The 17,699-nt window shown below is 40.5% G+C and overlaps 1 protein-coding gene across 10 annotated transcripts in view; it reads right to left on the bottom strand.

The window, feature by feature from the left end:
* Positions 1-2,155: 2,155 nt before the first annotated feature.
* si:ch211-272n13.3 (ankyrin repeat domain-containing protein 26) overlaps positions 2,156-17,699 on the bottom strand; it is a 29,357-nt gene continuing 13,813 nt past the window's right edge. For 6 of the 10 annotated variants that reach the window (XM_044356365.1, XM_044356370.1, XM_044356368.1 and 3 more), the window contains 23 exons: positions 16,399-17,217; positions 14,926-15,110; positions 14,382-14,597; positions 13,735-13,765; positions 13,494-13,635; positions 13,076-13,289; positions 12,710-12,893; positions 12,301-12,447; positions 11,620-12,082; positions 10,916-11,421; positions 10,610-10,762; positions 10,186-10,361; positions 9,866-9,959; positions 9,659-9,685; positions 9,156-9,233; positions 8,500-8,634; positions 8,268-8,380; positions 7,742-7,889; positions 7,327-7,617; positions 6,836-7,071; positions 6,396-6,639; positions 3,896-3,941; positions 2,156-3,784 (listed from right to left, as the gene is read on the bottom strand). In XM_044356365.1, coding sequence (XP_044212300.1) covers positions 3,654-3,784; positions 3,896-3,941; positions 6,396-6,639; positions 6,836-7,071; positions 7,327-7,617; positions 7,742-7,889; positions 8,268-8,380; positions 8,500-8,634; positions 9,156-9,233; positions 9,659-9,685; positions 9,866-9,959; positions 10,186-10,361; positions 10,610-10,762; positions 10,916-11,421; positions 11,620-12,082; positions 12,301-12,447; positions 12,710-12,893; positions 13,076-13,289; positions 13,494-13,635; positions 13,735-13,765; positions 14,382-14,597; positions 14,926-15,110; positions 16,399-17,217 — 4,779 coding nt within the window. In that variant the 3' untranslated portion in view covers positions 2,156-3,653. Of the gene's footprint in view, positions 3,785-3,895; positions 3,942-5,512; positions 5,571-6,395; positions 6,640-6,835; positions 7,072-7,326; positions 7,618-7,741; positions 7,890-8,267; positions 8,381-8,499; positions 8,635-9,155; positions 9,234-9,658; positions 9,686-9,865; positions 9,960-10,185; positions 10,362-10,609; positions 10,763-10,915; positions 11,422-11,619; positions 12,083-12,300; positions 12,448-12,709; positions 12,894-13,075; positions 13,290-13,493; positions 13,636-13,734; positions 13,766-14,381; positions 14,598-14,925; positions 15,111-16,398; positions 17,218-17,699 lie in introns of all 10 variants that reach the window. The other 4 variants (XR_006404159.1, XM_044356369.1, XM_044356371.1 and 1 more) reach the window with 4 other exon arrangements.

Genomic DNA, 17,699 nt, shown 5'->3' with positions numbered 1-17,699 from the left:
CGTTTTTACTATTAGCCTACTTACTATTTCAAGCTACTTGTGTTTCTCTCTCCTTTCCATGGTACCTGTTATATGTTTAGTAATGTTGAGATTGTATTCCTAGAAAATTTATCCTTTTATATATAATCCCCTTAAAACTTCTGGTCAACCTTTCTTTTAGGTTTAGAGACATTTTAATGTAAAGTATGTTTTGGTAAATCAGAGTGCTGCTGTTTAGAACTCAATATTGTGAAATGCATTTACAGAAAGTGAAATAAATAAACTGAATAAATAAAGATACTTTTTGGTTTCTGGTCAACATTTTCTCATGACCTCAGCATTTCTAAAATCTTGGCTGTGGTCCTATAACCTCCAGCAGTTTACTTACATTGATATGGCTTCAAAGATGTTAGATTTTTTTAATATCTGCCATTGCTACTTTGTGTCATTCTTTGATTTGAGCAACAGTCAAAGTTTGATAAATGCATTTGCACATTTCTATGATTGTAGTTAGATTTATAAATAAAACGGCCTGTTCAGTTGACAACCTCATCATGCGTCGGATGCTTGAGGTTTAAAACCAAAACATTGTTTTTCTTAACAGCTGCCGTGGTGTGTTGGACTGGCAGACTGAGATAACAAGACTGGCCATCACAGATGGAGGATGACCCAGCGTGGAGCGGTTTGTTTTAAACCTGCATTGCTTTTCAAAAACAACCCTTTCAACACTTTTTTTTTTTTTTTTTTTACTCAGAATCTGTCTATTTGTATTCCCGCCTGCCTCCAAAGCTCTGTGACAATGGTTGTAACCTCCTCAATCAAAACAAGGTTTATGTGTAGTGTATGAAGTGGCGTCTATTGAAAAAAGGGGAAATAATAACACCTAATAGTCAGTCTGTCAGATGTGCCCATCTGCTGTAAAGGAAACAAAAATAAATGTAACCAGATTTGAATATCTAACATTTGAGGCTGACGCAGAGAAGATGGATCAAAGGGAGGAGAGACACACTGGAGGGGGGCAATCATAAACACATTGTCTCATTTTAATAAGTGAGGGGAATGGTTTCTAAACCACTGCATACCATCAAATTTCATGTGTTTGGGAGTGTAAGGGGAGGGTGGGGTGTGGGTGGGGGGGGGTGAAGCGAAATACATCAAAACATAGCTAATGAGGGTTGGGTTAAAAATGGGTATGTGTATGAAATATTGATGGCAAGCTGCATTTTTATCTTGAGAATAAGATACTTGGAATCCACGGCAAGTTATGAGCACAATAACTGCAGCATGTATGAGGAGCACGACAGAGGTCAGTACTAAATATATACTGCTTTTCATCAAGAGATATATCCATCTATAGCTCATCTGGGTTTAATAAGCAAATACATAGCTGTAATTTCCTGCTTCATCAGCTGTTCATAACTGTTCAGGCAGCTACAGGGAATCTATTTGTTTTTAAAAACGGGTGTGAAAACTTTTTAATACAAGAAATGTAAAAAGAGAGAGATGAGCAGAAGGGTTGTGTTTTAGTAAATGTATTTTTTTGTATAATGAGTAATACCTACAATAACTGAATCTGCATTTTGTTTTACTTATGTTGGGTCAGTTCACCACTTTGGTTCAGAAAGAAACATTTAAACAACTATTGGATGAATTGTTATAAAATTTTGTGCAGAGATTTATGGTCCTGAAAGGATGAATCTTAATGACTTCAGTGATTTTTCCTGTAGTGTGATCATGGGTCGACTTTTTGTGTGCAAAATGTCTCATATTTGATGGATTGTCGTGAAATTGTGGAGTAGACATTCATGCCCCGTTTAGGATGAATTTTAACAACTTTGGTGATCCCCTGACTATTCATCGTCAGGTCAAAATTTCAATTTGTCCAGTACTTGATCGAATACCTGCAAAATTAATCACATTTCCATCAGACTCAGCTACACTGTAGAATTTGGCTTAAAGCACCACTGTGCCTGAGTTCCCAGAGAGCCACCAGCACAGCTGTAGACTTATGCTTGTTTTACGTCTATGTACCATAAACTGAATCTTTTTTTTGTTTGTTTTGGGTTTCTTTCCCCTTCTTGTGAATATTTGTAAGATGTGTTAGAATAAAATAAAATCTGTCACACTTAAAGACTCATTTAAAGCAACATTTCACACAACTGAACATAACAGAATCTGTCATCTGGTCATTTTATTTGGTCTTTCTCATGTCCACTCATCATCCAGACATCAATAGCTCACTCAGGTTCAGGGTTTTCTACAGTTTTATTTACACTTTACAGTCTTCTGTAATATACTGGCGTCGTCGAGGTTTTTATATGTATTTAATTACAGTATTTATTAATAATGGTGATATATCAAGTGTTTGACTTTTGGTGGCCTTAAAAGCAATGTGGTCACCCTGTTTCAAATAGCCGGAGAGTTTTCCAGCTCGTCTTATTCAAGTATATCATGTTCATAAAAAAAGAAAAGTATAAATAAAATAATCATAAACACAATACTCCAATGAGTCTAATGAAATAAGACCAAGACGGATATTGCACCATTTGATGGCACGTACCACATGTTGTTTCTTGTCAAAATTATTAACGATGCATACATCAAATACTTATAAATTCAAATTTAGCAACACCAATATTCACAAATAAAAATCCAAACCACGATGCTGTATATATATATATATACGTATATAGTGCTAATAGAAACATAACAGTTACATATTGAACAGAATAAACCAGAATGAACAAATACTTTCAAGGTTCTCTCTATTGTACCCATCAATAACGCTATATTATATATATATATGTATTTATATATATATATATATATATATGTATGACTCTTGCCCTTTGTTCCTGAGTGGTTAAGTGCAATGTGCATTATCTTTGCTTCCTTTTGTAAAAGAAAGGAGAGTAAATATGTATGGAGTTGGATTTCTGGTAGCATACGATTGGCTGGTGGTTTTGGCCTTAGTGTTGGTGCAGTCAGTATGTAAAGTTGCTGTGATGTGTGCTCACCAGAGATGTCCTGAACGAAATCAGCTAAAATAAATGTGATCACATTGTCAATCCTTTATTTACTTTAGTCCGTTTTGTTCACCTCAGCCTGCTAGTGTTGTGACGCTGCTCTCCATCACAACAGCCGGTCCCTACAGCGCAAGCATTTTGTTGTATATGCGAGTGAAAATTGTGAGATATGTGAATGATGTGAAAAATTATTTGGGTACACCAGCGCTGGTGTTGGCAAAGGCCAACAAATCTGGTATCCTTCCTCTCTCTTCATTAGAAAAGAGGAGTGTACAAAATATTCAGGTAGCAGCTTATCGTTTTTAGCCGGCACTTCACCGTTTTAAATGACAAATGTCACTGGTGCAACTCGTAGCAGCTGAGTAACTTGATAATGGGTCAAAATTAAACTTGAAGATCATTTGTGAGGGAAGAAACTCCACTCTGTAACACCACTGTGCATTCGAGAGTGGACTGTGTCTTTTTGTAGATTCCACAACACCAACAGAGTGATATATGTCACATCCGTTTCAAAGAGTCAGAATCTCTCTCTAGGTAAAAAGAAGATCAGATTGGACTTGGTATCAGCTGATACCTGAAATTAAGGGACTCAGATTGGGATTATGGGCAAAAAAAAAAAAAAAAACTTGATTAAGACATCCCTAGTGGTCAGATCATATTGTTCTTCTTCAGTACCTCCAAGTACTGCTGCTTTGCCCTGCTGACAGGGTCCAGCTCCACCCTCGAGGCGGAGCCCACCGGTGACATACGGGCCGAAGCCACGTCCAGCTCTGCTGTGGCTGAGGACCAGAGAGATACCACACCGTGGTTACACACCATCATATAGCAGCAGCTAAAGGTTACATGCTACATCTGCCATTTCATAAAAGAAACATGGAAGAAGCACTCACCATTGTTTAATTCTTTTGATATATTTCTATCCAACTCGCTCTGCATCTGGAGAGAAAACAAAACAAAAAGACGCAGTTAGATTTGAGTTCTGATGTTTTTGTGGTCAATATCAGCTAAACACAGGCTAAAAAATATGGTTTTAAAAAAATAAATGTATAAAGACAGAGATTTAGAAGAGAGGACTCCAAACTAAAACACAACACTATGATATGGTGACACATTTAATGAAAAACAGTGGAACACTGGGAAAAACACCGCAAGAAAAACAAGACTAGTGTGTGAAACACAGCAGGACATACCAAGCATGCAAGCTCTACTGCTTCTGCAGGCTATTTGATGTTGCCTTTTAAATCTTACTGCCAGTGGCAAAAGCCAAGCCAGCATGGTCAAGTGAAATCACATTTCTCCCCAAATGACAAAAACAGTCTTAATAATGTGTATTCAATCTAAATTTAAATTTGTTTCATGAATTGTTGAAGGAATTAAACAATATATTTGTTTTTAAGAAGTTGGATTTTAGCTCCGTTTAGCTTCACTTACTTTTCTTCTTCACATTTTCCTGGTAGGTGGAAGGTATATTACAGTATGAAGATTGTGGAGTAGATATACATATATATCTATATCACATATATGTGTACGTAAGTCATGTGTAGGTATGATATATGTACTATATCCAGTATTCTATGTCTTGTGGATTGTTTTGCCCTACTGTGTTTTCTTATGTTGGACAATGATTTACCGATTTTTGTTCTGACTGATTATTAATTAGATCTAGATGGGCTCTTTTTCTGTAAAATCCAAAGGCTTCTGATGAAGGGCTGACAGCTTAAATGACCATGATCCTCATGTCAAATACTTGCATGACTATCAGGCAAACTTAGATCAACTGGTGGTGGTGTTCAATACCAGAATTGTCTTTAAAATATATATATATATATAACATATTTTTACCAACTACAAACCTGCATCATTTCTTCTCTACCAGACAACCTCAAAGCACGGAGAAAGCCAACTCAAAGCAGAGAATCAAAGAGGAAGGTTTAGAATCTGTGTTTAGAAACACAGATTTCAACTGGTACAGTCAGATAGATAACTAGCCACACAGTACAAAACCCAGGGTTCCTGCACATCCATATTAATCTGGATTATTCCAGGTTAGGATGCCTTTTAGTAATGTTAAAAAAAATGTGTTTTGTTGGTTATGACAATTATTATGTCAATAATAACAACTGTGTGCCTGGCATGCATGAACTACTAAGTGGGCAGGTGATTCCTGAAAGAAACAGGAAGTACCTCTACAATGCAGTGAACCACTGTAATGGAAATTTAAAATGCAATTGTAAATTTCTCTATCTTTTCCAAATAGGCGATTTCAATGACAGGATGACAAATTTTCCTTTCATACTTGACCACTTAAAAATTAATTAATTTCTCTGATAGCAGTATCTGAAAAGCTCAGTGGCTCAGCAACTTTCTGCAACGTCTCTAGTCACTTTTTTCACTGCATGAACCCTGAACATCATGGTTGCGTGTGGATAGAGCCATAAACATGGGCCCACCAGCAGGGTGAAGTGAACAGCAACCAGTCAGACACCGAACTAAACACATCTACACACCTGGTTATGAGTCTGGCTGAAGAGAGGAGAAGTGAGAGACAGACTTTTGAGCTAGAAGCTAAAAAGAGTCAGAAATAGAAGACAGGTTAGGTGTAAAGTCCCGCTACCATAAAGACTAGAGACAGTGTGAAGAGGAAACAAAGTAAAGGAGGAAGAAAATAACAAACAGGGAGAAGAAGTAAATTTGGTTTTGAAGGTGTTCTTACAGAGGGAAGACAGGCGTTTAGAAAATTTAGTAGGCCATTAGATCACTTTCATAACTTATTATCTTTTAAAGGACCAGTGCGTCGGATTTAGTGGCATCTAGTGGTGAGGTTGCAGATTGCAACCAACTGAATGCCCCTCCCCTTCCAAGCATGTAGGAGAACCTATGGTGGCCGAGAAACATGTGAAAGGCCCTCTGTAGAACCAATGTTTGGTTTGTCCGTTCTGGGCTACTGTAGAAACATGGCGGCGTAACATAGCAGGCTCCATGGAGGAGGATCTGCTTCCTATATAGATATAAAGGGCTCATTCTAAGGTAACAAAAACACAACGATTCTTATTTATTCTTACACTAATTAAAACATACTTATGAATATTATATTCTATATCTGCCAAGTCCGTTCCTCTAGATGCCACTAAATTCTACACACTGCATCTTTAAATACTTTTTTCCACAATCTGAAATATTTGACATATAATACCTCAAAACCCCATAAGTTCATAACTACCTGCACACTAACCTGTGTATAAAAAGCAACATCTTTAAGGAGAATACCACCAGTTACACAATCACAAAGCTGGAGATGAAAATGGCCAAAAGTAATCAAACTTGTCTACATAAATAACATGACTGTAATTTCCATGACTGAACATCTGTGTCAATAACAGCTGAACAGACCTTGGCCAGGTAATCCTCCACCCTGCTGTTCTGTCCCTCAGTCACAGGGCTGAGGATGGAGAGTCCCAGGCCAAGGCTCCTGTTGAGGGGCCCCAGCGTGGCCCCATAGTTGCCTGGTGAAGCCAAGGAGCCCACATCCAGCGAGGGCCCTCCAAGGCTACCGTTTGCAAAGCTGCTGGTGATAAAAGACCTGCTTCGCTCGTTGAGCAACTTGGAATTGGCTTCTGCGAGCCGACTGTTGGCCCTGTGGACGGAAAACATATCAAATTACCACTGCCTGTCTGAGTATACCACACCATACCGCATCTGCTGTCAAGAGGACTTGCTCAAAGATAGTACATTTGAAATGATCTTAGCAGTTTTTCTAACTCTTAGACATGAGGCAAAAGCACCGGTTTCTGCAGAGTCTCATGTGAAACAACTGGTAATTTCATTCTGACCTATCTAGTTTGGCAGTCAGGGACTTGCGGAGGCGTAGCTCCTCTGAGTACAGCTGGCGGTATCGCTCTAGCTCTGTGCGTGTGGAGTCTCTTTGGCTGAGACTGTCCTGCTGAGTGGTTCGGGCCCGGCCGAGTTCCGCCTCCAGCTCCCGGATCTTCTGCTCCATCTGGGAGCGCAGGTTGGCCTCATTGGCCGCTTTTATCTGATCCAATGCTTCTTGGGATGCTGCCTGGGACTGGGAGACAACCAGACACAATCATATTAAAATCAGAGTTTGTTTTACTAGACATACAGCAGCTGCCACAACAACTACTTTACATACACAACATTTCTTTTATTCAGTAATTTGTTTTTTCCTAATTTCCTTAAAGTTTCTTTTATATTTTCTGTTTTTGTTGTGCACTGTTGTATAAAATGTGCAATATATTTACTAGCATTATGTTTTTGGGCCACATATGATCAAACAAAATTTACTCATTGGAATTTTTACCTGCAGAAAGAGGTTAACCTGCTCCAGTTTCTGTTGTATCTCCTGACGGGCCCTATCCTCTGCTTCACGCCGGTACTGCTCCACATGGCTCTGCTCCATTTGAGAGGCCTCCATTCGGCGTCTCAGGTCCAACACCTCCTCCTCCAACTGCCTCTTACTCCGCTCCAGTTGGTCATTACTGCGATTCAAGCTCTTCAGGGAAGCCAGCTGATCCTTAAGCTCCCCGTTCACCTTCTCTAGCTGGCTGCGTCGGGATGCTTCCTTGTCCAGCTGCACCTGCAGATCGTCCACCTGGTGAAATACCATAAGGAAGACAGTGGAAATGTTTGAGGCCAAGGTCTTTATAAGAGCTGAGGTCTCAAACTCTACAACATACAATATTATGATATATTAGCTTCCATCAAGACAGACAAACCTTTTCTTTCATTCGTCCGACAGCACCCTCTGCCTGGCTGTGTCGGCCCACGTCCATCCTTAGACTGCTCATCGGAGAGGCGAACTCAGCTCCACCTGTGTCCTGATCCCTCAGTTTCTTCTTTGCAGTCTTCAGTAGAGTTCGCAGCCTTAAATACATTAGTACACATATTATATAAGTACGTTACATATAGCCTACAACCAAGGTTAATCATGTGTGACTAGAAGAATGGCTTACAGATGTAACAAGTTCAGATTTAAGACACACAACCTCTAACTCAAGATAGATTTACAGGCGAGAATTTCCCTTTAATGTTAAAATTGATATTAATACTCAAGAAAATAAGGTACAGCAAACAACACAAACCAATACACAAAGCACATCCTTACACCAGATGAAAACACTGATGAGCCACAGCCACATAAGCCAGGAAAGACTGCGCTCTACTGGATCCTAGGTGTGTCTAGATAGTAGGAGGAGGTTCTGCCGTAGGTGAGGAGGGTGCGAGGAGGAAGTTAGGAGTCACCTGTACATTTCTTTTTGAAGATCTGCGTTTCTCTTCATCTCTTGATCCAGACGAGTATCTATAGCCTTCTTCTGCTCCACTAATTTCTTGGCTTTCTTCTTTTCTATCTCCATCTGGAACACAGACGACAGGCCGATGACTCTTAATACACATAGCATATTCTCTGGAGGGATGGCTAATAATTTTATCCTATATACCATTAGCCTGCGAATGAATCCATAATTATGATCACCTGTGTGCTCAGTTCTCCTTTTTCCTTTTCAAGCTCTGCTAGGCGCAGTCCTAACTTAGAGCGGCTCTTCAGCTCTTCCTCCCACAAGGCTTGAGAGTCTTGGGCTGTGTGAGACAGCATGCTTTGCTTCTGGACCTAAGAACAAAATTAGAAAGAGAGAGGCTAGAAATTAGATTAAAAAGCATTGGAAAGTCAATATTTATCAAAATGTGATCCTATCAAACCTGCACTGGCTGTTTTTAGTCAAGCTTTAAAATTCTGACAGGAAAAAAGGCAGCTTTTTCCTCATTTGTTTCCACTGATCTGTTTTTACCAGAACTGGATCTCTGTCCTAGAGAAATAATAATGATAATAATAATGATAGATTTATTATGTTTGCCATAGTTTGGTTTTGCCCTTCTTGTTCGCAATGTTGTACTCTGTATTACCTCATGAAACATCAATGATGAGATATTTTGTTCAAAGCTTTCCTCTTAGAAGGGAGTAGGAATAGTCTTCTGTTTTATGTTTGAATTTCTAATTAGATCTTAAATAAAAAGTTTATTTATTTTATAGACATGTATTACACAGACAAAGACTAGAAAAGAAAATGAGAGTAAGAAATGGAAATCTAAACTGAGGATTTTCTTATGGCTGAAACAAAATATGCCACTAACCTCTCTACTGAGCTGGTCTTCCAAAGTCATCTTACTGCTTTGGAGGTTTGAAACCAAGTCCTCCAAGTGACTTCTGACCTAAAGAAATAAGAAAAGGATTAAAAAGATGATGTAGAATGATGTTGGTGTTGTTGCTGTGATTTTTTTTTTTTTTTTAATCACTTCAGAAAGTCGAGAGGACACTTTAGACTAAAGGGAGTAACATGCATCATGCAGCTCGAGACAAAAAGGAGGAAAAGACCCCACATACCAAGATGAAGCTTGAGGGAGAACACATTGTGACGTCACCCAGAAAAACCCAAACCGACACATAGCTATTACAATCTTTGTATGTTTGGATTACTGGTTCAGGAGCTTTTGCAAGAATTCCACAAAGCCCAGTTGAATTTAATTTCCTAAATACACACTGTGTGACTATATGATTTCCGTCTGCTAATAGTATTTTTTGAAGATACAGAGGTCAACCCACACAGAGAAACTAAGCCTACATCCACAATACCAACCCCTCCTCCGGTTGCGCGGTCAGATAGCTGGAAAAAGATTGTACATCTTAAAATGTAACAGTGACTCTGTAATGAAAGTCAAAAAGTCCAATTCAATTGAAACACAATATTGTATTTCGCTTTTGTTGTCAGAGAAACTAGATATGGCACCACTGACAGCCTGTAAAATATGTGTGTAGGTGATTGGGTTAGGTTTGCAGCACTCACCATGGCAGCCTCCTGAGCCGCTTTCTGAAGTGCATCAATTTTGTTGGACTGTTGCTTTGCAGCAGCCTCCAGCCTGGCGTTCTCTATCTCCAGCCTAATGTGACATTAGCATTCATAAACTGCATATAAAAACATATCTAGAAAATACTTTTAAACACATAATAGAGAATTATTAGAGTACTAGAATAGAACATTTAATTTACATGCTTAATTTCTTTTTTTCTGCATATATACTAATACATATATATAATAAAATAAAATAAACTGGTGCACTATGGTGTGGGTGTGTGTGTCTGAGGATAGTGTGTGTTGATCCGTACCTTTGCACAGCGTCCTCTAGCTGTTTCATAGTGGTATCAGAGGTTGCTGAGGTGGACAGCGCCTCCTGGAGTTTCTGAGCAGCAATGATGAGTTCCTTTTCCCTTTCATCCAAAATGCTCTTCAGACTGTTAATACGTCTCTCAGCCTGCACATACTGGTCTTCACTTTCCTCCAGCTACATGAAAGAGACAGCATCCTCATCAGCAATGTTAACAGCAGACTCAGTTCAGTGAATATACAGGGTGAAAGTTATTATATTTATGCTTTTTCCTAAGACCAACTGCTCTGTCTTAAAAATAATGATAATGAGCCGTCTAATTTCAGTACAGTTTAAGGCATTTGCGTCATAATCTTTATCACAGCTGGTATCAGACACGTGGTGAAAACATGCAGACACAAGGTGGCACTGTCCCCAGCCATTACCTTTCCTTTGAGCCTGTCCATGTCTTTGAGGAGCCGTGCTTTCTCTTCCTCCAGGTCATTGCGATAACGTGTGTTGACCTCCAGAGAAGCTTCACTCATGGACAGCTTCTTTAGTGAGTCGGCTAGCTCCTGCTGAAGCTGCCTCAGACTAGTCTGTGCTCAGACACAATCCAGAGAAAGCAGGGTTTGGTTAGATATAAAAGGAGATCCTTACTTCAAGGACATGGCATATGGAAGAAAGGCTAAAAGTGGGCCCTGGAGGAAGAGATAAAGTAATCCTCTTACTCTGCAGAGTCTTAATCTTACCTCTCTTTCGTTCTTCTCTTCCTCTAACTTGTAGATCTGATCTCGGAGATCAGCTGCCTTACCGGCGAGCTCCTTGTTTCTCTCTTCAACCAGTTGTACCCTCTCCTCACAGTCAGAGCGCAGCTTGGCCAGAATGTCACTGAAGCGCTCTTGGGCGTCTGTGACGGCACGCTCCTTTGCAACACCTTTGTTTTGGGCCTCCTCTAGCTGCTGACGTAGTAACATGCCCTCACTCTGTGCTTGGGCTAACCGCTCCTGCGTGGTCTCTTGGCGTGCTCCGGCACGGCTCACCAGCTCCCTCTCAGCCTGCAGAGCCGTTTCCAGCTCTTTAACACGTGCGGCTGCCTGGTCCTTCTCCCGCTGCAGGACATCCAGCAGCAGGCTCTTCTCTGTCAGCTGCAGCGTGCCCCGATGAACTTCGTTCTCCATGCTGTTTGCGCGTGACTCTGCCTTGGCCAGCTTCTGGGACAGGCTGCTGACTGACTCACGCTGACTGGCTGCTTCACCTGTACAGATACATTAATTAAGTGACAACAATCAGTGCAGACCCACCACACATAACACCATGTCAAACAGCCACTCAGTATGAGCAAAGGAATGTATCTAAAATAAAGGCCTTGCTTGGCATGAGCGAGTGATTCCCAAAATTTCATTTATTACAATTTCATATAAAAAAGTGGACTGTATACGGTAAAACTACTAACTTGAGAATTTGTCTTTAAGACGCTGGTGTTCCTCCTTCTCCCGGAGCAAAGCTTTCTCCGTGTCTGTGTGAGCTGCCTGACAACGCTCAGCCTCCTGTACGGCCCCAACCAGGCGGGTACGAGCTGACTCGACCTCTGTCGCCAAAGTCTCACGAGCCTGCCGCTCATTCTCCAGGCGGGTTGTGGTTATAGCCAACTCTGACTTTAAGGTGGTCATCTGGTTATTGCAGGTGAAGACAGTCTGGGTCAGAGCATCACTGTTGAGTTTCAGATCTCGCCGAGCATCTTCTAGCTGTTCCTTGAGGGCCTCATTCTCCTCTACAAGGTGTCTCTCTTTGAGGCTGCCGTTGGCCTGCAAACGCTCAAGGTCTGTTCTCAGGATGCTCAGCTGCTCCTGTAAGGTAGAATTCTGCTGGAGCAGCTCCCTCTCCCTATCACTGGCCTCAGTGAGCTGAGACAAGGCCTGTGGACAATGGTTTGGATTTCAAATTACCAGGATTTAATATATACAAATACTATCAGCATCACCACACTGCATCACTCTTATTTCACAATTTCTAGACTTTTTAGAAGCTTAAAGCTACTACATCAGTTGGTGCAAACATTTACAATAACACATCTAAACCATAAACCAAGGATAATATTGTCTAAATGGATGGATACCACTTTTGTTGGAATTACCTCATTGCTTTTGCTAAGGTTTATTTTGTTCTCCTCCTCTATCTCCTGCTGCTTACGGAGATGGCTATTGAGCAGATTCTCCTGCAGGGTCCGTGCACTGCGCTCCTGAGCCAGCAGCCTCTGAGTCTCACTGTGGTCCTCCTCAAGCTGGGTGGTTGACATATTACGTATTAATGTAATAATCATACATACACCAAATAACTACCCGACAAGACAACTATTAATAAAACACTCATAAACCCCTCGTAGCATGCCCATAAATTATAAATGTCATAAAACAATTATTACTCACTGTACAAAATACATACTGTATGCAAAACGGACAAAAGCTAAGTTACATATGAAAACACACATATTATATCAACACAATCAAAACATTATAACAAAATCACAGTTCACAAGGGTGTACCTGTTTCATGTTGTTGACCAGTGTTCTCATCTCCAGCTCCAGGTTCCTGAGGGTGAGTTCCACCTTCTGTCTCTCCTGAACCTCAAACTGCTGCTGCTCCTCTGTCCTTCTCAGTTTATCTCTGGTGGTGTTGTACATCATGGTGGCATTTCGGCCATTTTCTTGCTCCTGTTTCAGCTGAAATCTATATCAATTGTCGGATGGAAATTTCAAGTGAGGAGAAAAAAACAAAATGTGAATTGTTTTTTAACATGTCTATAAAATAGGCAAAAAAAAAAGGACAGACAGGTATGACATACAAAATATGAGGAGACAAGAAATGACTACATGGTACTCTAGATTTCTAGGAAAGGAAGTAGTTCTTACTTGAGGTTTGCGACTTCAGTCTGCAACTCCAGCTGGTTGCGCTCCAAGGCAGACTTAACATCTTTGACTTCCTCTAGAGAGCTCTTCAACTCTGCCCTCTCTATATCCAACTGGCTCACCTTGTCCTTCAGTGACCCATGATGGCTTCTTGCCTTTTGGATGGTGCGCTCATATTCGTGGAAAATGTTCTGCAGCTTCACCATGCTTCTGGAGTCTGAGAGATATAATATGACAGAGTCTGAAATGGAATCTTCAGAGACTGAGTGAAAACCAGATCAAGAGATTCAGAGGTGCATTATGTATCTTGCAAAAATGCAAAAAAATGAGAAGTACAATCGATCGAGTAACCAACTCCTCAAAACTGCTACAAATGACTTATTATTAAATAATTCAGCATCAGAATCAGCTGAATCAGTACCCAAAGTGGCTGAGTCCAGCTTCTGAATGAGGAGCGACGCATGACGATAGCCTGAAGTGGGAGAGTCAATGTCATCTGTGGCTGTGTCCGATGACTGAGTGAGTTCATCAAAGTCTTCTGCCATCTCCATTTCTTCAGGGTTCTGAATATGAAAAGAAAACGTCATCTTAATTTAATTTCTCATTGTAGACGGAAAAATGCAAACTGCAATAAATTGTTACTGACGAAATCTGTGTTTTACCTCGTTTTTCTGCTGTTCTCTAGTTGGCAACCTGAGGCCAGCAAACACAGGGAAGAAAAACAGGCGTTATTGGGGAAACGGATGCTTGTGCATCTCAAACTCAGTATCTTTGAGATGTCGAGAAGAGTTGTTGGAAGTGTAATGGTATAATGCAGTATACTATCCCGTTTTTAAAATAAATCTGTGGTTAGTCATGCAACTATTTTGGGAAGAAGATAATCAAAATCAAGAATAAGCGCCTCCTGATTATTACCCACCACCGATAGTGTAAAGGTTTGTTCGGATTGAACGCAAAGTGAATTTTCACCTCAGTTTATATGTCATGTTCATGTTTATTCACCACAAAAAGCCAATGCACCGACCACACAGACATAATCTCATAACTCCAAAGAAGCAAAAGTTCCACTAGTTCTCCTTTTTCATTGTATCTCTTTAAGTTGAAACATTTTCACCTTGCATGGACACCTCAATTTGCACCACCTAGCGCATCTGAGTATGTTCATATTCACAGGCTTCTTTCCCTGACTTTGTATGTAATCATGCCGCCTCCACAAGTCACATTGCGTTCAGTCTGAACACACCCTCTGGGTTAGTGACAGAGAGGTGAAATTGATATAAAAAAAAAAAGTGGCATACTGCATATATACCTTCCTTCATCGTCCGACACTTCACTTAAAGTGCTATCGTCAAACACAGAGAGAGGATCCCCATTAACATGAGTGTTGGTCTGAGGGGCTCTGCTGCCCCGGGCCCCTCTGACCAGCTCCAGCTGTAAGGTCTCCACTACAGCTTGTCCTTCCTGTTTGCTGTTATTGTAGGTCTGCTGGAGTGGGAGTTGCAATTGCACCGGTGCCCTGCTGGTGCTATGGAGAGCAAACGACCTGATAGTCAATGAGTTGTTACATCTACACTTTGGAGCCCTGGGCGGTATTGCAGAAGACATACCTTATTAAATTGAATCAATAAAATACTATTTTTGACTGGGCTCTTCCTGCTGAATGTGTCATTCAAAAACAAATGTATCATCAATACAAACTTACACAAAAAGGGACAAAAAATCCTCCTGTTCTGGATAATGTCTGATTTCCAAATTTAGAAGAGGTTCATAAATATGGTGTTTTGAAATTGCAAGAGTAATATTCAGCATCTGCTAATAATGTTCATAATAATAATAATATAAACAGTGCATACCTCTTGGTGACTGCCGGCCGCTGCTCCTGTTGAGTGGCTCCAACTTGACTTGACAGCTCTTTTCGGCATCCTAGCCTGGTCTCAGGTTTCTCAGTACCCACTCCTTCCGATGCCGTTCCACCAGTATCCCAGGAAGCACCGGATTTTTGCACCTCCACAGCAGTCTTTGCTGTCTCTTTGCCGACCTGAAAAGACAAGGGTAAATATTTGGTAACTGGACTTGACAGATGGATCCAAAGTGAAATACGTTTGGGCCAGCCTTTTAATATGCGTTTTGGACCAAGTACTTGTACACTTTGTCATACATAATTTAGTGTCACCCCTCCCTTGGGAGACCTAACACCTAGTGTGGTTACTCTATTTGACGTGGTATTTTCAGTTAATTACAAAGATGCACGATTCCACGAATTGTAGTGCTCACTGTGGCATTTTCAGTAACTGAACTAGAAAAATTGCATCTTGGAAAGTCTGAATAAATTGCAAACAATCCAAAACAAGAGGAGGTCTTTATAGTAGAGAGCTTTTCAAACCTAAACCTAGAATCTAAAGAATTCAAAGGCTTTTCCTCATGAGCTACACACTACAGCATTGCTTTCCAGTTTATACTGTATGCTATTAATATGACCACATCAGTGCTGTTCGCCATTGAATCAATCTACCACATTGTGTCGTAAAAAGCTTTTTTACTCAAGCATTAAAAAGGCTGGCCAAAAATAGTGTACATAAATCTGTTCATCGCAGGGAGGTTAATCTTTTTAGGAAATGCCTGCATTTATAAAAAGGGCCAACTTCAGCACAACATGCATTTCAAAGTAAAAAAAGAAATCAGCAATTGCCAGATTGTTACAACTGCTCTTCTTTTAGGGGCAAAGAAGGCTATTAGTTACATCATCTTCACACATCACCTAGTGAGAGTTAATGCAGTGTATGCAACACAGCTTATTCCACATAAAGACACATGCAAAGCTCATGCACGATGAACACGTCACTACTAAAGAAGAAACAAGACTGAACTTTCTGTAGTTTTGGACAACAATCCAGAAAGCCAAACGACAAAAAAATGTAACTGCAAAACATTACCAAAGTCTTCTTGAGTGCAGTGAAAATGACATTCAACTACTATTTAATTCTACTTGTCTTTAAATGTACATAAAAAGACACAAAAATGGACGGAGGAACAAGCAAGATCGACTCTTCCACATGAAATCACACAAAGGAAAACGAGTATTAAGACATGGAAAATGAACATTTAACAAAAGAAAGAAATAAGATGAGGTCATGGTGTATGGCCCTTTGAAAGAGCTGATTAAAAGAAAAGAAATTAGGTACATGTATGAAATTAAGTACATGTATAAAACGAAGAGAAAGAGAGGCAAGGGACTACTGGAAAAAGGGGCGGCCATCCTCTACCTCTTTTTGGAGTTGGGCTTTTTCTTTCTCCGTATCCAGGAAGACAAACTTCAGCATCCCTACCTCAAACTTAAACCTTTCGAAGTCCTCTTCCAACTCTTCATCAGGAGCGCCTGGGACAGATGCAGGACGTTTGCGTAGCGAGCGAGGCTTAGACTTAGCAAACTCTTCAGGATCCTCTTCTGAGCTGACAAGGTTCTTCTCAGTTTCATATGGATTATCAGGGGCGTCCTTTAATATAAGCTCCAGCTGTTGTTTGCGGAATGGCCCAAGTTTGTCCTCATCTTTTATGAATGAGCTCCGGTCAACATCAGACACAGGTCTTGTGTGAGCATCGGTAAAAGCTGCGGTGGAAGGATTTAAGTTGCTGTCTCTCTTTGCTGTGGTGGGTTGAGGTGAGGGAGACCTGCTCTCCTCCAGAACATCATCAGAAGCTGGGGGGTCAGTTGACTCAGAGTCTTCCAGTCCAGATTCCCTCTGCTCGGGTATGGTAAGGAGGACCGCACTCCTTGCTCTGGCTGTGGGGCGTACAATGACTTCCCCTTCTTCTTCATCACTTGACTCTTCTTCTGCTGAGGTAGACTCAGCCGTGGCCTGCTCTTCTTCTGTGACATCTTCTGCAGTACATCTAGATTTAAACAGCTCTTTCAATTGGCCAGCAACATTCTTGAAGGTGGATTTTACTTCCCTTTTCTCCACTTCTACCCAGAGTTTCTCATAACGTTTCTCCCATGGAACGTCACCGCCCGCTTTGCCTTTTTCCTCAGGACTGTGTTGATCTTTGAACTCATTATCCTTTTCTTCACTGTCAGAGCCCATCTGACCAGATGGGTATGGGTTATTTACATCTAACTCACATGTATCTAATGCATCATCTTTCTCCTTTGATGGCATGGTTGGACAAGAAAAACACAAAACAGACAAGACAAAAATGCTAAAACCAAGATTTGACTTCAAATAGAACATCCAATATTCACATAAATATGGAGGCATTTCAATATTGCATCCTAATACACTTTTTTATTTATAATGTTAGCAAATTACATTTTAAATATAGGTATGTTAACAAAAATTTATTTGGGATAAGCTACAACTTGCTCATCATTTGTTACACTTTAAAACAAAACCTGTGATTTCTGGTGAAGTAAACATTTCTTCTTCTAAACAAAAGTGTGAAGTGAAAAGTCAGTAAAACAGATGTATATGCGGCTTATTGAGAGGAGTTAAAAGGAAAACACAGGCTCTGAGGATCCCCAGTGAATGAATGACATACACTCTTAATGATATATCCTCTTGCCATTTGAACTAATTTTTCCTATGACTGGGAAAGCATGGGTGATGCTGTCATGCCTGGGACAACAATC

Source organism: Thunnus albacares, chromosome 7 (assembly GCF_914725855.1).
Source record: "Thunnus albacares chromosome 7, fThuAlb1.1, whole genome shotgun sequence".
Classification (NCBI taxonomy): domain Eukaryota; kingdom Metazoa; phylum Chordata; class Actinopteri; order Scombriformes; family Scombridae; genus Thunnus; species Thunnus albacares.
This window is presented reverse-complemented; position numbering and strand designations above follow the sequence as displayed.